General features: G+C 34.8%; 1 protein-coding gene across 1 annotated transcript in view; it reads left to right on the forward strand.

The window, feature by feature from the left end:
* The window catches only part of CFAP54 (cilia and flagella associated protein 54), a 147876-nt gene that overhangs the window by 111124 nt on the left and 13861 nt on the right, over positions 1-22891 (forward strand). The window contains exons 56-67 of the mRNA XM_080392625.1: positions 5121-5223; positions 6658-6796; positions 7763-7920; positions 8118-8294; positions 9565-9691; positions 11057-11212; positions 12324-12432; positions 14990-15095; positions 15857-15949; positions 16465-16606; positions 18714-18914; positions 20159-20367. Coding sequence (XP_080248751.1) covers positions 5121-5223; positions 6658-6796; positions 7763-7920; positions 8118-8294; positions 9565-9691; positions 11057-11212; positions 12324-12432; positions 14990-15095; positions 15857-15949; positions 16465-16606; positions 18714-18914; positions 20159-20367 — 1720 coding nt within the window. The remainder of the gene's footprint in view (positions 1-5120; positions 5224-6657; positions 6797-7762; positions 7921-8117; positions 8295-9564; positions 9692-11056; positions 11213-12323; positions 12433-14989; positions 15096-15856; positions 15950-16464; positions 16607-18713; positions 18915-20158; positions 20368-22891) is intronic.

Consider the following 22891-nt stretch of genomic DNA (forward strand, 5'->3'; position numbering starts at 1 on the left):
TTATGCATTTTTTTGTAATGTTACAGTGTCCAGCAGACCACTAACATTATCTCTGAACTACTGAATTCTACGTCGTTCTAGAATGCCCTGTGTTACTGTCCTAAAAGAACATCTCCTCTTGATGTACTTATTGGTGTCAAATTAAAATGTTAAAATTAATTTGATTTGGAAGTATTGATGTAACCTTTAACATATTAGAATATATTTTGAGCAGGTGTGAATTATATTTTTAGCAACAGTGTTTTAAATAGTGTTGTATTTACATGATCTACCAGATATTTTCTCCAAATTACAATTTCCAAATTCTGTGATTTTTTTGAGGTTCTGATTTGTTTTGGAGAACTTCAAGAAATTATAATTATGCTGTTCTTTGAGCATATGGGACATACAGAAATATATTAACTCTTTGTAGAGGTTAAATTCTGAACACTGTTTTGATCTTTTAGCTAGGAGAATTCTTCCATCATACCTATAATTTTAAATTAATTTGTATAAGAAGGATAATAGTTTAACAATACATCACTTTTATTGGTGTCAAGGTCTTTTTATCCAATTTTTTATTAGGTTGAAAAATCTTTGTGGGTACAAATTTTTAACTAGAGATGCAGCACATAGAGGTGTAGTACAGTCACTTGCCAGGCTATATTGAGATTAGGTACAATGTAATCAATATTTATAACTTTTTTTAGCTCTAATCTGACTAAGCACAGCAAAAATTATTACAGTAAATCTTACATTATCGTAAGTACCAAGCAAAATGCAAAATTTTTATTGTTGGAATACTGGTGAAGATGGCTGTAACACTTAGTGATGTAGTAGGTGATTCAGCAGGCCAACAGGTAAACCAGTCTCAATATTTTCCTTTCTACCCAATTAAGAAAAAATTAACATAGTTTTCTTCTATGTCAAAAGCAAACTATCTTCTTTCTCCCAGCTGTCTCAGGTGAATAAACAAACCTCCAAATCAGATAACCATTAAAAATAGCTCAATTCCTTTTTAGCTGCTATGGTACAGCAATAAAAAAATAAAATCAACAAGGACAGAAGCTTCACAGTGCTCTATGGACTACCGAAATGAGAACAGTAAGAGCACTGTAGCATGGTCTTTCTACCTGTTTTTTTTTTTATGTTATTTTAGAAGATAGACGTTTCCCAAGAATTCAGATATTAGGACTGTAATAATTTAGTAGTAAAATCATTATTGAAGATGTGAAGTAAGAACTTGTAGGCTACTTGTGGACGTTTCTCATCATGAATTATTAATCCATTTCAGTGCCTTTTGAATTAGATTAATTTACCATAGATTTGTCAAAGAGTAAAAAAAAAATCACTGGCCAACGACCTCATTGTGCTTTTGAAAGCCATGTGGATTTTAGAAAATTATCATATTAGTAACAAAGGACCAGTATGCAGACTTATGAAATATCCTGTGCATAAACCTGGTTTAGCTTGATAGTAGGCTTGGTAAAACCTGTATTAGTTCTGACCCAAACTTTCTGTTGTGGTTTAACCCCAGGCAGTAACTAAGCCCCAGAGAGCCACTCACTCCTCCCTGGTGGAATGGGGGAGAGAATTGAGAGAGTAAATGTAGAGAAAACTTGTGGGCTGAGGTAAAGACAGTTTAATAGGTAAAGCAAAAGCCGCACACGCAAGCAAAGCAACACAAGGAATTCATTCACCGCTTCCCACGGGCAGGCAGGTGTTCAGCCATCCCCAGGGAAGCAGGGCTCCAGCATGTGTAATGGCTACTTGGGAAGACTAACACCATCACTCTGAATGGCTCCCCTATCCTTATTCCCCCAGTTTTATATGCTGAGCGTGATGTCGTATGGTATGGAATATCCCTTTGGTGGTCAGTCCAGGTCAGCTGTCCTGGCTGTTCCCCCTCCCAACTTCTTGTACACTCCCAGCTTCCTCACTGGTGTGGCAGTGTGAGGAGCAGAAAAGGCCTTGACTCTCCATAAGCCCTGCTCAGCAGTAACTGAAACATTCCTATATTATCAACACTCTTTCCAGCACAAATCCCAGACAGCCCGGTACTAACTACTATGAAGAAAATTAACTCTCCCCCAGCCAAAACCAGCACACTTTCTCACCTTGCTTAACTGATTCTGGTATGTAAGCCATTTTCAGTGCAAGAACCTTCTTTTTGACATGCAATTATATCCTAGAGTGTAGTTTCTCTCTTGTCTTATAACTTGTCTCAGATCGAAGAAATTTTTTTAGTGTATCAGGGGTTCCAATGGATGTCAAGCACTTTATGGATCATTTTTTGGGATTCTCAAATTTTTGATGGGTGTTTAATGGGCCTTATATATTGATAGTTGTCAGATAGCAGGAAAAAACCCCACCAACAAACAAAGCAAGGGCTTGGGTTTTTTTTAACCTATTTTACAATTTTATTGCACTGCCATCCTGGAAACTGCTGATATATCTGCCTCAGATACAAATGAAACATTCCTTCAGACAGCTGAATGTTTCCTGCCTGCCAGCCTAGAAATCAAACTTTGCATGATATTACAGAAATTCATCATTTTTTTCCTTTGGCAAAATGACTTAGTGGTGAAATCGTTATAGTCAGCTGTACTTTCCTATTTTGATCATCTTGTCACTTTCTGATTCAGCTGATAAAAGGATGTGTATTTTGTCAAGGGAAATATATAGACACATCACTCTTGTTGACAGCAGAAGAGGGTCACAAAAATTTCATCAAGGGAAGCTTCTACATTACAGCTTCTGTCTTGCAAAAAAATTATGCCTCAGAATAAGTTTATGTATAGGACTAATCCTGTTGATCTCAAGGAGAGTATTTACATGGTGACCCCCCAAAGTATGTGAGCTTTCTAATTACCTAAATACGTGTTTGCTTATGTGAATACATGACTGCTTAAAGCAATACATATATGAACGTTTGGGCTTCTGGTCTACATTTTACTCATGAAATTTATATTTAAGCATGTAGGTAAAAATAACCTTCATTTTCAGAACTGCTAAACGTTGACAACAGCAGTTACCTGGAGTCAGTGGTGCTCAAGATGTAAGGTTACTATTTCTTAAAAGCCTGTAGATACTCTTGGGTGCTGCACCTTCTCCAACTTATTTGAGAAATGTTAACCATAGAATATCAAACAATGTTTTGAAAAAATCAGGTTTTGCTGTAATTTTACTTTGATCCCTGGTTTCAAGGGAAAGCTCTTCTTAATAAAAAGAAAGAAATGCAGTTGTGATATTTCATTGCATTATCCTTACTGTATGTATTGCTTTTTTAAGCAAATTCTGGTTTGTCTTTTCCATTGTTAGAGAGAAGGTTATCATCAAATTCACAATTGATTTATTCTGTTTTCATTTTGTTGAATAAAACTGAGGTAAAGGGATGATGAAGGAGATTCATAAGGATTGAATTCTGAGAGCTGAAAGGCAAGATATTAACGGTTTTGGTTCTCATTGTTACTTTGGGGTCTATTTGTGCTGAATTGGTGTAATCCATCCAGGTCTGTATCACAGAAAGAGCCAGCAGGATAGAATCAGGAATGACAGGAAGACTTTAACTACCCTCTTATCTCTGGAGGTTATCCATTCTGTGGTTAATTATATGTTGGCAGAATAATGTGAGTAATTTCAGAGTAGTGAAGCTCTTGTTCTGACTTCTTTGTGCATGAATCAAGAACTTGGCCTTTACAACAATTAGTCTAGAACTTCTCAAAAGCAGTAAATTCATGCAGAGTCTGAATCTCTCTTGCGTTAAAAGCTCTTTACAGTGTTCTAGCAGTGTGAAAGGGACTTAAGTTGTTCATACATTACTTTTTTTTCTTTTGTGTCACAGCAGCCAGTCTCTATGTAAAGAGACTGTCTCTATGTAAAAAGACAGCAGGTATGAGAATTTTGGTTATACATTTTTAACAAATAACCTGCTGAAAAATCTTTTCACAGGTGAGCTAGGGATGCCCTCAGGTACTTTTGCATCATTAGGAAAATTTGTTTCAGTAGGTAAAGAATAAGTAGAATTGTAAACACACCTCCCCCCCCAAACCAACAAAAAAACAAAACCAAAAAATAAGCAACCCCAAAAATGTTTTGGAGAAGAGGTAGGGAAGTAGACATTTACAGATGTAAAGGAAAATATACAACTAGAGACGGAAAGCTAATAATATGAGACATTGGGTTTGGGAGTTTCTCACAGTATGTTGAATAGTGTGTTGTTTGGGCAAGAAAACCTATGTGAAAAGACCTCACTATGTTGGTTTTGCAGGCATCTTCATATCATGAAAATAATTGTATTCACAAAGTGTGCTGTTATAGATACACTTTTTAATAGATGTAATGAAATTTGAACAGTGTATCTGAAAGCTTTAAAAAGACAGCATAAAAAGGAAAAAAAAACCCTAGTAGTTCATATTTTAAGAAATCTGACAATATTTTGAGCTCCAAGTTTTTGACATGTGGAGCTGAATGCTGCACGAGTCCTAATAGCGTCTGTATCCTTCTAGATGCTGTTTGGAGTGAACTCCAGAAAAGGATTGATGATTGGGGTTTTTTTCAGTGCCATGTTTGTTTACTAACAAGGTTTTGCCAGGATGGCACCTGGTTCAGTTTTTGGTTGATGGTGTTTACTAAGATCCTGTGAGCATTTGGTCATATTGATTTAACAGAAGGATTAACATATAGCCTAAAAAATCTTTAAGGAGGAAGGTGTTTTATTACCTCTCTCGCTGTGGATGAGATGCAGAGCTCTCCTAATATATTTTGTCATTTGCAGTTATTTACAGCTTCTAATTTCTAAAAGCCCATCCCCGAAGACAGATACATGTAACTGAAAGTTATAGTGGAGTTCTGTTTTGATTGCTCTAACAGAATATGATATATCTTGGTTTATCCATTATTATCAGGTTATGTCTGTTACTGGCAAAACTTTTTCTCTTACTGCTGTTACCTCTTTCATACTGCAGTACCTACAAATTTGGAATATAGTCCAAGTGCAATTTTTTTGTTCTACTAAAGAAAAATTGATAACTGCTGATAGACATATCTGATGTACTCAGAAATTGAAGTACCTATTATAATAAAAGCATAAAATGGCAAATATAATTAGTATTTTTTAATAACATTGTTCTGTATCACAGTGTTGCTTTGGCTTTCTCTGCAATTCGACTTCTCCAAGATGCAAAAATTTTTAGGATGGAAGTGACACATTTTCAAGAAGAAAAGGATGAAAGGGAGTGTTCGGTATGTGTGGATATTTGTTTTAAACCATTGTTTAGTATATGAAGTCTTTTATTTAGTGCTGAGTGATTTTCAGAATACTAGAATGTAGCGGGCATCTATATTATGTGGTTACCATTAACCTGGAGAGAAAATTGTGTATGACTTGCCTCAGATACTTGCTTGCCTATAGTATATTCAGTATGTCTATAATCATAATTTTAATTTGTATGTGGCTAGGAATTACAGTTTTTATTTGTAAACTCTCAAATGGCAGCATTGAAAGTCTCCTTTTGTTTAAAAACCCCATACAAACAGAAAGGGGAAAAATAGCTATGAGGTGAATATCTTTTATTATTCAGTTAAGCTATTTTAGGGTTTTTGCTTGAAAACCTACCACAGAATATCCTATTTCAAAGAGCCAGACCAACCAGTTCACATTGTTGCTGTGTTCTAAATTTAGTAAGATTTCACCTGACTTCTGTTGACAAACATGTAGGGATACTGATCTGTATTTTGGAAAGCCAATGTACAAAACCTATTGGTTATGCACCACACATTCACTCGCCAGTGCACAGTAAGTCAAACTGATTTACATGGACAGAGCAGTTGGGCAGTCACATCAGATTTTGTAACATGCATAACAAGACTGGAGTTACCTGCATGCAGTGTAATTATTCTCTGTCTGTGTTGACTATCAGGGTCTTCTGTCTTTCTGCACTTGCGCCTACATTTTCTTAGGACTGCCCTGTAACCAGTAACAGAGTTCTGGCTCTTTTATTCCTCATTTGCATCAACACAAGTCATTCATAACGATTTTTGAATAAGTGAAACACAGGTGCAGCAGCATCCATTTATTGCTTGCTGGAGCAAATCTTTAGAATATGGATTGTAGAATTTTTGTAATAGAAAGACTGTTTATACTATGTGAAGATGGCAGACTGAGTTGAGCTGAGAATTCTCCCAAACACTTCCAGTACTATATTACATTAACATTTGTTTCTAATCACCAGAAACAATAAAAACTATAAATAAATAAAAAAAATATTTCTAATAATAGTGAAGTACCAGAACTTGAAATTGATCCTGCTTTACAATTACACTTTTATGTAAGTGTCTTAGAGTTTTGTGTAATATAAAGTCCAAACTCTTAGAATTATTCTCCATGACACACATAGTATATGGATATATTTATGGAATCTCCCATAAAAAATGGTTTAATTTTCATTTGTTACAATTCTTTTTTTCCTATAGATTAAAAGTTAAATAATAAATGGCTTCCTGTTATTAAAAGAATATGTATCCACCCTTCAGAAAAACTTCTGGTTATAATTATATTATTTGTAATACATTTGTATTAATTTGATTTATTTTAGACTGATCGTGCCCTGTGGCTTTGTTTGCAGTAAAGTAGTTGACTCAGAAAGTAACATTTCTCTTGCTTTTGGAAATTATTAGGAATCTTACATTGAAGATGTCCAACTGCCTCACAGTATAACAGCACAAGATCGTATGAATGTACATCTGTGGCTAAGGTGTCGTACAATGTTAGTGACTGCACTAGTAACACAGATACATGGCGTTGGGGATATGAAAGGTATTATATAATGGGCAAGTAAGCCTATTCAGACACAATTCTCATTCATAAATAAAAAATATTAACATTAATTCTGGGGCTGTATTATTACTGAGCAACTATTTGTGTTAAATTCATCCAATGCAATAAGAAAAATACATTTCGGAGTACAATCTCTCCCTAAAGCATGTAAACACAAAACATTATATTAATTTTCATTTAATGATCATTATCTTTTGATAAATCACTTGTGTGTGAAAAAATTTCAAATGTTCTAGAATAATTAAATATGCTTGTTTTAAAAAACACTGTTGCTACATTCTTCTAGTTTTAAAACTCTCAGATTTTTTTTCCACTTTTTATATCTCAGTACATGAAATGTTCCTGTATATCTCCTAAAAATGTTCCAGATTCTTTTTTTAAAAGCATTTAAGTAAGATAATACAAAATACATTTATTGCAGTTTGATTATGAATAAAATGTTCTTAATTTCTTAGTTCTATGAATTTATTATAAACTCTGACGCTCACTAAAGAATCAAAATCACTGTCTAGGTCTGCAGCCAAACTCTTATTTAATCTCTTCTGGTTATTTCCTGTGAAAGCTGTTACGATTTTGGAATAATAACTAAGATCAGATTTTTTAGTATGTAGTGTAGGTTTTATGGGTGAGAATGATATCTGATCTACAAACTATTTATGCTGGTGCCTTATGGACAAAGAATGTATTTGGATGAACTTAAAACAAGTGCAGTTTAAAAACTAAGTGGTTTTTCTTTTTAAAGTAAATTTGGCACAGAATCGATGAAATGGTAAATATGGAATCTATAATGTCAGATTTTCTGTAACTTTTTAGAGTGGAAGTGACTTCTTAGGAATGGTAGAAGATACCATAAAACCTCTTCATTGTATTTTTACTATCCACGTATTTTATTCTATTATACTATTTCTATTGTATTTTTACTATTCATATATTCTCTTCTTTTAGAAAATGATGTGGCTGAACGCAGAAGTGTGATAAAAGAAGTAATACTAGAGGCAGAAGCCTTTGGAGATATTGAGACTCAGGCTGAAATGATGATGCAAGCTGCTATTCTTGACCTGCAAGAAAAATGTCCCGTGGCAGGCATTAAACTTCTTTTGCAGGTTTGTGCACAAAGGAGAAACTGTTCGCTTTTCTTTGATGCATTTTTCATGAGGTCAGAACAGCTGATGCCAGCATTAATTAAGCTTGAAATAGTACCTCTAAAATAGAATTTTTTTTTCACTTTGTGTGATTTGTCCTCATACATAGACAGCAAAAGTAGTAACTACTTTGGTTTATGTTGTCTATGTCCAAACAGAATATCATCAGTTTACTCCAAGTGGATACATTTATTTCCCCTCCAGCTTCTTTGACTCTTGTGAAAAGTATGCTTCTGCTGGCAGACATACTAACACTGCAGGATACAGAGCATTGCTCTTCTACGGTGGAGCCATTAAACTTACTTATTTTGGCACATGAACTTACCATTAAAGCAGTGAGTATATGTTGCTGATTTACACAGCATTTGCAAATCCTTCCAACAGTCTTGATTATCTATTATGGAAACTATTTAAACAATTTATTAAAAAGGGTTGTTCCTGTTACCTGATTACTTCAATTTTCCCTAGATTACATCGTGTAATTCATCTTATAAAACTTATTTATGTATACTCATCAGGCATACTCATGTTTGTAGTCTGGTATTTTCATACAACTGAAGGAATGTATGAAAGCATACTTGAAAAATGTACATCCATATGTGAAAACAGAAATAGGTAGTTGGACTTTTAAAGAGATGTGGAACACTCAATTTTCCCATTTTAAGTGAGGGATATGTTCATACTGAGTACCTCAGGGAGGATGTACATGTCATAAAACTCCTAACTCTTGAGCATCCACGTTTAAGAATTTAGCTTTGTATCTTAGAATAATTTGTATTAGAGAATCTATATAGAGTAGCATATTGTTATGATGTTTTAGATTTACAGATTGTTACAATCAGTATGAAGAAATCATTTCCTTGTAAAAAATCAAATATGCAATAAAAATAATAATCCAAAGACATGAAATCTGTGAGAGGGCTGTATAGTCACAAACCATTTACCTGTTTGGTGATTCAAAAATAGATATGCACTTCTGCAGTCTCTACCCATTCTTGAAACAGTTTATAAAGAAAAGCTTTTGGATCAAATTCTTTTCTTATATTTCCTAATACAGAAGTTTAATCCATTGAAATATTTGTTCTTCTAGGTAATAACAAATCGTATGAATCACTTCAGACTCAGACTTGCTCTTGTGAGACTTGCTACCCTTCAAGAGACTCAAAACTTTACAGCATGTCCCCATCACCTTATTTCCATGAATGAAAAGTTTGACTAGTCCATACACATGATATTCTTTTTCTTTTCTGGCCTTTGTTGGATGTCAGCTTTCTTTGTAGAAATGACAGCTTCTTTCTAGGGCTCAGGTTAATGCTAGATCTATTTCTTAGACTGATTTGAGGATGTTTGCTTTTAGAAACCAAAGCCTAACATTAATAAATTTGATCAAGAGTTCATTGTAATTGTTTGTTTGCTACAAAACTCCTCTGCAAAGAAAAGTACAAACCAAAATCAAGGAGTTTAGGGAGTATCAAACCCTTTTCTAGTTGTCTTTTACATGACATGTTTGACTTCCAGGGTCTTGCAATACCTAACTTACTTTATCAAACTGCTGTTTAATTTGCTGTCTGCAACTTGATTTTACAAAGCATGCTTTTTTCATAGATTTTTGTTTGTGGAGAACCCATTGAACAGCAAATAGAAGACAGTACGTTGACTTGCCTTGTCCTACCTACAAAAAATATCTACTTGCCACATATCAACTTGCTAGCTCAAGTCAAAATGAGAATCGGTAAGAAAAATGCAAATCAGTTTTATTTTTGTTTCTTCAGTATTTTTCATTCATATTTTGTGCAACAGCAGATAAACTGATACATAGAAGTGAATGCAGTAAATCAATTGTTTTCATTATACAAACAACATATTTTGAAAACCAATAATAGATGCCTGTTTGGCTCCATACAATGTGTGTAAGCAAGGTACAGTTCTTATGGGAACTATAATCAGCAAAGGCTTAAATATTAATATTATAGCTTGATGAAACTAATGGGAACTTCAAATTTTTAAGTGGAAGTTAACAATACTTTTCCAGCTTCTGTATGAAGCATTAATTCTGTGAAAACTTCCTGTATATATTCCATCTCTCTAGAAGCAGTTCCATCTCGCTAGGAACTATGTAATGATATCAAATCATACAGAATAATAGTGATAATTCCCTATCACAATAAAATAGTGTCTGTTATTGTTGTCATCCTTTGATTTAACAACTTTTCTTTATATAGAAGCTTGGAAATATGCTGAATAGTAACAGAAGACAACCTTTAAGAATCGTCTGAGATTTGTTGATGTACAGCACATTTAGCGAAAGGGATATTGTCTCCATATTCCTTCTGTTAAACTTAATTTGGTGTATATCTGACTTATAATGGACTAGAAAATCTAGAAATCACTTACTGCACTTGGGTTTGCATTGCAGAGTAGCCTCAGGGTGTTCTGGACCTTTGTCAGGAAGATATGCTCCAGGAGCCTGTTGGTGCACTCCAACCACTACTTTGTATTCCGCTTTTAGGAGTAGAATAAATGTAGTCCAAAGTAAACACTCTGAAGTGCATCAGCTGTGGCTGTCAGGTCTTCAACACTGGCTGGTTTGCTCTAGAGATCCACCCTTACTGTGCTTTACTGCTTGTCAGTGCAGGCATGGCCAGACTCACTCATAGTAATGGCCGTGTTTGCCCAGTTCCTGTTTCTGAATTCACATTTTTAGGAAAAGCCTATGAATACAGATGTATATCAGTATAAGAGGTATGCAGCCTTTAGAACTGGTTACTACAAAAGTAATTTGGGAATTTGGAAATGCTCAGAGATGTTTAGCTCTTGGCTACGACTAGCATACTGCTAGTCTTTCCAGATTGTGAAAGGGTTGATTTGTGTAGCCTTAGCTTCTTTTGGATGATCTAGGCAAACCTCAAGGGCATCATAAAGAAGTGAAACAGCATTACAGTTCTGTATTTATATCCATTAATCACTAGGATTTTGGGGAATTGGTTTGTAATAGTAAATATATAACAGCCTTTGTTCAAAGGAAGGTAATTCTTTTTGCATAAATTGGTTTTCTATTAAATAATTTACTAAGAACTGTATTTTTTTTCTCCCTTAGGACACACATTAGCTGAAAAAGTAGCTTGTACACCTGCAAGAGGAGATCCACTGCAATGGCTAGGTGCTCTCAAACATTTAGAATCAGCACTGAAGCTTTGCAGAGCATCTGCAACAAAAAAATTAGATATGGAAGCCGAACTTCTTTTTCAGATAGGTAAATAAAACACTGTACATCGTGACTGCCTTTCTAGGCAATGTTATGCCTGTGGTCTCTCTTAAAATGGAGACATTTTACTGTACAAATAGAACAGATTTGGATTATTTCTCACCCTGTCTAGCTGCAGATCTCTCTCCCATGTTTAGTATCACACCAGCATAATTCAGGATGCATTACACAATAATTTCAAAACTGCAGTAAAACTTCTCCAACCTGTATGTTCTCAGGGATCAAAGGTGTAGCCAGTGAGACTAAGGACAGTGCAGAAAGCTAATTAGCTTCTTTGCATCAGTCAGAACTAAAGAAGATGAGTGGCTTAGAAAGTATTTCTAAGTAATTTAAGAAAGCTAATGAATTATACAGTGTTTGCATGCATTTGGATTTTAGTGCCATTATGTTTTGCACCAGGAGATGTTGGTTGGTTAGGATCCCAGCCAGAAAGACACCCAAGATCCCATAAAGTATGTCTTAAAATGCCATTTATTTGAGCTAACAGCATAAAGAAAAAGAAGATTGTGGAAATCATGTTATGTACCTTCAGATGCTGAGGTGTTCCAATCAGGGTGTAGCACAACATGCAAATCCTGTCTGTGGAAAAGTTACCTCATTTTTGTCTTTTGAGCTATTAGAGGACTTAAAAGAAAACAATTCTAGTTATCATTTCTATTCTCAAACAAAAAGCCTATTCACATAAGAACTTCTTGCTGCACTTTCATAGAAAGGGCAGGTGATGTAATCACTGGTACTGAGTTTATCCTGTGGCTAGGGGATGTGCACAGCACAACATAGGCCTGAAGGTCACACTGTATGTGCAGCATAGCGTAGGACAGATCAGGCCTATGCATTAACTCCTCCATGTAAAATGGTGTTCTGTTTAGGATCACTACATGTTAGGAGTCATTATGATTCCAAAGTTTGGTTGTTTTAGCTACTCTATGATTTGCTATAAAAGCATTGTGCACTACATTTTAAGCAGTCTTTTCTGGTTTGTTTATCAGAAAGAAAAGAGATAATGCACTATGCTGTTCAACTTTCCTGGAGGGAAAAACAGTCTGGGTCTTACAGAAGAAACCCCAAACAAATCTTGCTTTCTATATTTCTTTTTTAGGCAAGGTAGAACGCCAGATAACTGAAACAGGCAATAACAAGTCATCTCGAGCTGTTGAAACCCTCTCAGAAGCTATAAAACTCAGCCAGCAACATGATCAAAAATTTGAGTAAGGAGCAAGCTATATACCTTTCAAAATAATTTTAATCACACATGAATATAGTTTTTTTGACAGTTTTCTGAAATTTGGTGTCAGACTTCTGTTATGAAGCACCTTTTATGTTTTGGAGAGTTTCTTCTATTTCAGTATAGAAAAGCTACTATATATTTATTTCCTTATTTAAAACAAATGCTGAGAACATTTAAAAGCATATTTCAGAATATACAAAGTTAAAGCTTTCTGGTTTAATTCCAAATTTGTACTCTCTCTGTCAACACCAGGAACAGAGCTATCAATTAAACAGAAGTTTTATTCATATTTCAGAAGATGAGTTGCGGTCTGTCCCCTTCCAGATAATAGAAATCCAACTTGAAAAGGTTAGCAGCCAGAAACAGTCAAAGAACAGAGGCAGAAGGAGCATAGGAAATGTGTTTGTAACAGATATCAGGACAGTGACTTTGGCATTAGTTATCAGCGTAGAAGATGCCTGAAGAGTTGCGCCAAGGCAGCCAATAAATTCTGCCAAGCAGCTCTGATACATTGGACTTTAGATTTTTTTAGTGTCTTGACTAGTTTTAATGAATAATGTGCCAAGTCTGGTTACAGAGGGTGTAAAGGCAGCAATTTACCTTGCTTGTTTGGGTATTCTGTTACTAAGTTAATGAACCAGAACTCTGAACACAGAAGCAGTAGCACAGTAATAAACCTCTACAAGCAGTCAGCATGGTGGAAGATAGTACGGAAATGAACTGCGGTGATGTTTCGCAGGTTTAGTTTGCTACACTCTTATTTAATTTGCTGCTATCTTTCTAAAAGAATGTACAGCAACATCAATGGACATTGGCTTTCTTATTTTAGAGAACTAAACATCCCAATCACCTTTATACAAGTCCCGTGATATCTATGGGATTGTTAATTAAAGTTGTTTATTGATATCTCAAATACTTTTTTGTTAGCAAGACTAGAGAGTTCACTAAATTGTCACCAACAAAGTGTAGAACTTGCCATCTTCCTGCTTAGTTTGCCCTATCTTAAACTGTACAATACTCTTTGTCTTCTGTATTTTGTGTTACACAAATCATACCAAAGCTGGAATTTATTGTATTATATAAACAACCAACCCTGTGCAATATGATTCTATGCAGAACAGTAACTACATAAGCAGGAGTTTGTTGTTGTGCTTAGCAAAAGTGATTCATGGGGGAGGTCTGGAGAGATCTAAAAAGCCAGGAGGAACCTGCATAAAAAGACTGTTCTAAACCTGTAGGAAATAGAAATGTTGGAGAAGGTCTCCAGGTATAGCGATTTTCAGCAGGTTGAGACAAGTAATTCTGCCCCTCTACTCCACTCTGGTGGGACCCCACCTGGAGTACTGCATCCAGCTCTGGGGTCCTCAGTACAGGAAGGACAGGGACCTGTTGGAGTGGGTCCAGAGGAGGGCCACAAAAATGATCAGAGGGCTCGAACATCTCTTCTGTAAGGGAAGGCTGAGAAAGTTGGGGTTGTTTAGCCAGGAGAAAATAAGACTGCAGGGAGACCTTATTGCAGCCTTTCAGTACTTGAAGGGGGCTTATAAGAAAGACAAGGACAGACTTTTTAATAGGGCTTGTAGCAGTAGGACAAGGGACAATGGCTTTAAGGCAAAAGAGAGTAGATTCAGACTAGATATAAGGATATATCTATATAGATATATCTATATTATTATAATAGATGTAATTTTTTACAATGAGGGTGGTGAAACACTGGAACAGGTTGCCTGGAGAGGTGGTAGATGCCCCATGCCTGGAAGCATTCCAAGGTCAGGCTGGAGGGGGTTTTGAGCAACCTGATGTAGTTGGAAGTGTCCCTACTCATTGCAGGGGGGTTGGAGTAGATGATCTTTAAAGGTCCCTTCCAACCTAAACCATTCTGTGATTCTATGAATTCTATTATTTTTACCTGGTTTATAATATTATTGTAAAAATAACTGAAAGGAGAAGGAAGTGTAGGACGAGAACAGGAACTGGTGAACACTGTCTGAAGATGTAGAGTATTCTGGTACAGAACTCAGAACTGAGAAGGTTCCTCAGCTGAGGCCAGTGAAGAAATGAAAGACTGTTTTGGTCACTATGGGTATTTTTGCCAATTTCTGGAAGAGTTTTACTGAAGACCCATACCCAAATTAAGCCACCCATGTTTCAGGGCCTGAATGTGAAGAAGGAAGTGGAACCCATACAGATTCTGTACAGAAAGATCACTTCCCTTGCAGAATTACAGTGTTCTTACTGAACATTTGAAATTTATTTATGCAATATTCATTGCACATAATGCAAATTATATTTTACATGCTCCTAAATCAATGTGTTATTTGTTATGCATAATGTCGGGATGCTTTAGACTCACTAAGACTCTAAAACAGGATCACATGGCTTTCTGAAAGAAGAGACACATTAAGTAGATGATGAGGGCTGGATGAATGATTTATTTGGTGAGGCTGTCTGGCTAGTCTTATGCAAGAGTCAGATTGTATCATTGTAATGCTTACTTTGATAGTAATATTGATTGAGCTGTGTGTTGTTTCTTATAGGTTAATAAGAAGATCATACCTTGAAATAGCACTATTATATTTGCATTTTGCAACAGATAATGAGGATTTGTCACAGACAGATAAGATGGTACTTTCCAAATCAAACGTATGTTTTCTATCTTTTGGTTATTGGCCTCTTCAAAGCAGGAAATATATTTCTGTTAGAACACTCTGTACCTTGCCAGACTGTTACTTACAGTGACTTGTAAATCATACCGATACTGAAGATCCTACTAGAAGAATCACACAAAGAAATCATACAGTATGGCAGTAGGATTTTATCTTGTTTGATGTTATTTCTTATGCTTATTGCATTAAATGATGACATTTAAAATATTTTTCTGTATAAAATAGGAAGAAACAAAACCAACAGTCTTTTAATTTCTAATTAAGTACTAATTAATTTGTACCTTGCAAAGAAAACATAACATTCAAAGTGCTGATATTTCTATTTTTAAGTGCTAATATTTATACTTCACCAAATTTCAATTTTTCTGTTCAAATATGAGTGACAGCCACATTAAAGCGGCTACAAGCCACAAACCGAAAGCATAGTGTATAACAAAAAAGAGGTAATTAAGATTCCAGAAAGTGGAAAATTGTAGCAAAACTGTATACAGTGGTGACCATAGTATGAGCTGCTCTGAGAAATTTTTTTCAAAAGCAGCCAATTTTAGTATGCTCTGGACAATTTTTTCAATTTTAGCAATTAATCCATGGATTTACAATCAATGCTGATTTTTACAACTTGCAAAGAAAACATTAATTCTGAATTCTGTAAACAGGAGGGCTTTTTTTCCTATATTTAAAATATATTTTGCCATAATACATTTAGAATCCTAATTATGAACTGGTGTTTAATTTTAGACCTCTTCTGGAGAACTCTCTCCATCTGAGGAGGCTTTGAAATCAGAAGGCTACAAAGTACAAGCCTGGATTGCAATAAAAGCAGCTACACAGGTTGGTGCAATATTCTGAAGAGGTAATTTTTTGGTTTTCTTTCATTTCATCTTATGATACTTAGACAAGCAAGCAAGACAGGAATTAAGGTTTCCTGAAATTTCTGGCGTGGGTTTTATTAGGGGAGATTAAAATGGAAGCTGTCCGAGTCGTGCATTTAATCTCTCTTGGACAGATCTGACTCTGTTTACCTCAACTTTGATTCAGTGCAAATAGAACAGCACACTGCCTGATATGTGTGTGCATATGTTTGACATGTAGGTAGACATCAGTGGCATCCAGGTGAGGATATCTGATTTAAAATCACTTATGTAGTAATTAAGCTGTCAGCAGTAATGATTTATTTAAGTATAGTATGTACCATATGTCAGAGAGAAATAGAATATTTTCCTGACTTTAAAAAACATAATATGGTGAGTAATTAATTTTTTGTCATCATCTTGTTACTCTCAGATTTTAAAATTATATAAACATTGTAGTGAACTTGTTCTGAATAAAATAAATATTATTTTTAGGTCAGTGAAGCTGTGCTTGCTTCTCAGCTGTTAAATGGAATGAAGAGTGTTAAAGAACACGGCATGAAGGATGCAGTGCAACAGAAAATCCCAGAATTTGCTTCCATGGATATTCTTGCTTCATACAGAGATTTCTTACCTGGTATTCTTTTATTCATAGTAATATTAGAACATTAAATAACTAGTGAACTATATATGCCATATAATCTAGTAAACATTAAATATCTAATTTTCATTTATGAAAAATTGCAAGTCAAATTTTGAAAGCAAAAGCAAAATCCTCATCCTGCATAGCAGTACAAAATATTAAGTAGACCTAGTGGGTCTGTGTCTGTGAACATGCCTGTGTTCAATAGGTTAAGAAAAACTGCATTTTTTGCATTCTGTTGCTCAGAAAGACAAAAGTGCACATATTTCCATGCTTTTAGAAAAACAGATGGACCTTTGTCACAGGACTTCCCCATACTTCTAGAGTAAGTCTTGCCCCCCGCATCAGTCATCACTGCTTTTTTTTCAAACACTGATTTAGAAGAGACTTTTTCCTTAGGTATATTAGCTTTTCCTTGGAGATTTTAAGTTTTTCTTTTGATTTTGCAAAGAGATGTTGGTGTTGAAGAGCTTGTCTCTCCCTGTCCTGCCTGCCCTACCCCCAAAAAATAACCCCAAACCAAACACCAAAACCAACAAACTAAAACTCCTGCAAAGTTATCTGCCCGGGTACTATATTCTAAAAGTTAAAATCAGTATAATAAATTATTTTTACTGTCTTTCCAGTTGAATGGATTATCATTTAGAGATGCTTCCATTAGCTTGGTAGAACTTTGCCTTTGCCTGGTTTGTTTCCAACTTCTGCATTTATTTTACAATTATTGAAGTTGATGAAGTTTTTGATTTAAAAAAACATTCAGTGAAACTAGGAATCTGGGGATAATGTTTGCCAGATAATATATAAACACTAAGGCAAAATATCTGAATTTATTTTTAAACTAGGAACCATTAATTTAGTGATAAAATTTTGGTTCAGTGGCTTAATTGCAGTCATCCCAAGTGACTGACAAAGATTGAATTGCTCTGTCTGGTAGTTGCTGGCAAAGTTGAGCAATGTCTGCTTACTGTACCGTGTTTAAACATATGTGTTTTGATTGGTTTATGAAAACAAGTGTTGGATGCTAAGACTTTCCATCAATCTGATTGTTTTGTACTGGCTCCATTTGCTTATAATTACAGATAATTTTTTCTTTCAGCAAATGCAGCAGGTGTTTCTCCTGATAGTTCTGTTAGGCAATACAAAGAAGAATAGAAAATGTAGAAAAGCAATAGTAGGCCAAAATATATAAAGGTAAACTGAAATGGAAATGATCAGCACAGCATGCTAAATATTTCCTGTAAAACCATTAGTGAAAGACATTGTTCGAGTTTCATCTGTAAACAATGTGTCCATTTTAACTTAATTCTGTTTTTACAATTGACAGTGAAATATCAGGAATAATGGAGACATTCAGATTTGGTAGAAGCACATATAATTATTTTCTGGAAGTTTACTATTAGGATTAACTGTAACATAATGTTTGTTCAATTTGGAATGAGAAACAGCAGAAGAATTGTGTAGGCTTTTGAGAGCACCATGTACTAATACAGTGAAAAAAATACTGAATTTAAGCAGTCATGTAGTGATAACTGTAACTGTACTTTTTGCATAAGTATAACTTTTAGGCAGCACAAAAAAAAAAAAGTGTTGTTTTTTTTAATCCATTGTCAAGAACATATTGCATTGATAATATGCTTAATATCTAAAAGGGACTGGATTGATACTAACAATAAATATTTCAGAGTACCTAACTCTTCTGAGTTCAGGTCAATCTAACTGTGAAGTTCAACTGCTGTAGTTATGACTGATGACTCCTAGTATTGTTTCCATTTAGGAAACATCTGCTATTGAACAATGTATAGAAACAATGGCTTTATATTTACATTCAGAGAGAGAGAGAGCACCTTGGTCTCTACCCCTTATAGCCTCTTGCAAGGACCAGTCAGATTCCTGACTATGATCTGAGAAATACCTTCTTTACTTTTACTAGTTCAAGTCATATTAAAGCAGAATAGAAAGAATTTTCCTCTTATGAAAAACATAATCAGGTTCACAAGTTACATTTTTAGTTACAGATTAGCCAATTCCAATTGTGCAGAAATAGCTTTGAATTGCAACCATTCACTTAATGTGTACTGTTAAACTGGTTTTGGATTTGCAGATGGATACAATGTTGTCTCTGAAAGTGCCAAAGTTTCTTCTACTGAAAACAAACAAGCCACACAAGACAAGCAGAGCCAGAGTGAAGGAACGGAAAGTCTTGCCACCAAGGCCAGCCGCAAGAAAAAGTCAATAACATGGGTTCACTTAATTCACTACCACAGTTATTTAAAAAGACTTTACAACACAAACCTTTTATTTGGTATGAATTCTTTCTTCCTTCCAGAAAACTGCCATAAGTGAGATATTGTTCCTGGGTGCTAACAGGTTCAGATTCAAAGGCTATCATTAGTCTCATTTTGAGTTCCTTTAAATTGTATAAATGCAAAATAAATTTTCACTGAAATGAAGATTTATGTCATTTTACAAGTTTTGGAAGTGAAGTATTATTACCTTTTTTCCCCCATAATTATTCAAAAGCCTTCATGATACCTGGAAAAGTATCCCTCAAAACATAATTGCTATTACTATATCTGAAGCATTTTTTAAAAAATCATGATCTATATTTATTTTTAGTTCTAGATGCATCAGACTTAAGTCACATCAGAAATAAATTGTTCAGTTTGGGGTGCTATTTGTGAGAAACTAGTTGAATGTAAATGGGAAGGCTGAACATTATTGAATGTGTTTTGACTAAACCCCCAGATGTTATGTACATACCTGGTTTACGGTAATAGATAGGACCTTTCAAACAGAGTAAGAATCCATTAATTTCAGGGACCTAATACCATGTATCTATATCTGATGGCCAGCTGCTGGATATACAAGTGATGACCTGATCAGTGAGAATAGAACTAGATTGTACATCTAGACTGTACAATTGTAGATTGCCAAGAAAGAAACCTAGCAACTCTGAAAATAGTAATTTCAGAGGGGGCTGGATTTTTATCTTGTGGCGCCAAATGAAAGGAAAGTATTCTACCTCAGCACAGAACTACAAGGACAGTCAGGTGTGTAGAAGCAGGTGTTGAAATGTGCACATGTATCTCTGCTGTAGTTACCGATGATGGAGCCTAGGGAGCAACTCAGCTGATCAGCCACTACCTGTCTAAATTATGGTCTTTTGTCCATATAGCTTCTTTTGACTGCACGGAATAAATATGCATTTATCCTAGTGGGTACTTAGACATCTAGTGAACATACTGATGCTTACACATCTAAATTTAAGTACCTAAACCTCAAAACTGTACCTTCCATTTTATGCTACTCTATAATGTCTACACAGGGTTTGTTTCATTATCAGATCTCCAGTGAAAAATTGCAATACAAATAGCATAACCTAGTAGTATTTAAGGACAATCAATGTAATTGTTGGAAATGCATTTATTTCATATTGAACCAATTTACATATTTTACTATATTTCCAAAACATATGAATATTGAGTAGCTGTAGAAACTTCACTTTATAATGGCAAATGATGATGTAATAAAAATTTCTTTTCAAAGCTGCCCCTAGCTCAGGACCTGGATCATTTTCTGCAAGAGACGGACACCTTAGTTCTGTTTTTGACACAGGGATTGCTCTACGCATAGCAGAAATGCATTCCTTTCTCAAAAAACATTTGTTTGAATATTCAATGTGTTGTCTTGAGAATTTCCCAGAAGAGCTACATGATTTAGAATTGCCGCTTGGTAGGCCAGCTGATTCTTCAAAGGTACCTATTTTATTTCTGATGTTTCAAAAATATCTATTATACTCAGATTCTTGCTAGTTCCAATGGTGATTTTTCTGAGAGCACTACAGAAGAATGAAATTCATTATGCGGAGGATCAATGCAAAACTAAAATCCTGTGCAAGCAGTGAAGAACATAGTTAACAAATGCAAATATCCTTGTGTTATTCATTCCTGCAAAAATTATCTCTATCCCATGCCCAGTGTATTTAAACCCTAGAAGAGTAAGCAGAATGAGACTTAAGATGATTTTATTATTAGTTAAAGTTGGCTGTGTTATTTGGTAGGACTGAGGCTTTTAATCTTGTAGATCTCCCATGTTTCATACCAAAAATGTCTTGATGTTTGCTTTTTCATTTCTATGTACAAGCCTCTACATTGTTAATGTGGTCTATAATAAAGGCATGGTTTAAAAAATATATATAATTTATATTTTCTCAAAATTGGTTGAAAGCCATGTGTGCCAATTTTTTTCACTAATTATTAGCTGGCTAGAAAATCAGTCTTTTAAGATCTCTGGCTTGGAACAGCCTATTTGAGCATTCAAATGTAGGTAGCTCAGTCTATATTACTCAGAGAAAGGTTGAATTAGAATTCTGGAGTCTACACTGACCATGGCATATGTATTGAATATTGAACGGTAAAAGTCTTTGAAGAGTCAATGTAAAAATTACTGTCTTCAAAGTTTCTCCATCCCACTTCTCATGTTAATAATTAACTTAATACTAAAAAATTAAAATGACAGGTTATTCTCTATGGTTTATTTTTTACCTAATATGTTCAGTATTAGATGGAGTCAGGGGAGCCTTGAGGAGTAAGAACTTGTTATCTTATAAAAAGGAATTAAAATACTTTCATGAAAGTAGTTTATCTAGAGTTGGTGAACTTTCTGCGGTAATGATACAGCGTATCATTACTCATTTCCCAACAAAGAGCTGACTGTGACACTGAATAAATTGTAAATATGTGGTATGTGACATTTATAACAGCCATCGTATATATAAAATTATTTTACTCTGTCTGTTCTGTTTTTGACATAATTAGTATTACACTGTCCTAGAATAATAAGCGTCAGAGCTCACTGTCATGTTTGTGACAGGTGCAAGCTGCATTAATCATGTGTTAGCTTCACTGTTGTAGACAGCTAACAAGCATAAAGCTCTTACTTTTTTTAATTCTAAGTTTCATTGATTTTTATCACATTTTTAGAAGCTTTAACTATTCAGAAGGCTGTATAAGTTATTTAAAAAAACTACTGTAATTTGATACTAGGATTTTTAACAGTACAAATAGGTAAAATTTTTGAAATAATTTTGATGTACAAGGTTGTTTTGCTTAGATGTGTTTTTGTAATTCTATTTTTGACTTGAAGTTTTTTTCAGCTCTGCTGAACAAAGAATCCAAATTACATTAAGAAGGCTATAATTAAAATTGTGTGCCCTGTTACATTTTGCATGCTTGTTTTTTATTCCACTTCACGATGGTATGTAGGACTGGAAACACTTAACCAAAACAGTTTATTGTTTTCAGGCTTCAGAGAAAGTTGAATAGATAAATATTTATGTATGTAATTCAGCAACCCTCCAGTTTGACAACAGCAGTTGTAATGTCCTTCCTCAAAAGATTCAACATGATGTAGATAACAAAAGATGCAGTTCCATGAAAAAGAAAATAATTCCATTCATGCTCCGTGCTAAGAGAATAGTGGGTGATTCGTTGCCAAAATAAAGATCCTGAATGTAGAAGATTATTGTAGTAGGGGGATGATCTATGCACACCTCATGGCATACCATGGATTATAGCCACTTTTATTGCTGCCTTAGTGTTTAGAATCTATGTGGCATGGATCATCCCCAGTTAATTGTCCTATGCCTATCTGAACGCATATCCATATGCTTGAATGCACATGCATGGCTTTGTCTTCACTTTGACTATATTTTGATGTGGGATGGTAAATGGCTTTATGAAGTAAATTACGTCACTGTGAAACATCCATCTTCTGGATGTTTCTTCCATCCATCTTCCATCTCACCTGGATTTACTTCCCTCATGAGCTGTATTTTCTGAAAATAGAGTGAGTATAATACTCTAGTTTTTCTCAGCAATGAACATTCAAAATGAAATAAAAAAAAAACCACTCCCCAGGCAGCTATTTTCACTGTCGATGATGGAGACACTAACAACCTTTTCAAACAGCTTCAGCATTACCTCAAAATGTCACTGTTTTGCCTTCTCTGTTCTTTGCAGATCTGCGTAATATTTTAAAAAGTAAAAATGCTATGGCATTGTTCAGCCTTTAAATCAAATGTTTTAAAATTTAAAAAAAAGTTTTTATTCATGAATGAATGTTGGTTGACAGTGTTCTTCCATTACTTCCCTGGTAAATGACAGCCAAACAGAAACTCTTTGATGAACAGTCTATTAATGTTTCATATATATTTTAGTTAATATGACATATGACAAATCCTTACAAATTAAGTAACTGAATTTTCAGTAGGTATCAAGC

This window comes from Falco punctatus (assembly GCF_963210335.1).
Source record: "Falco punctatus genome assembly, chromosome: 6".
Lineage (NCBI taxonomy): Eukaryota > Metazoa > Chordata > Aves > Falconiformes > Falconidae > Falco > Falco punctatus.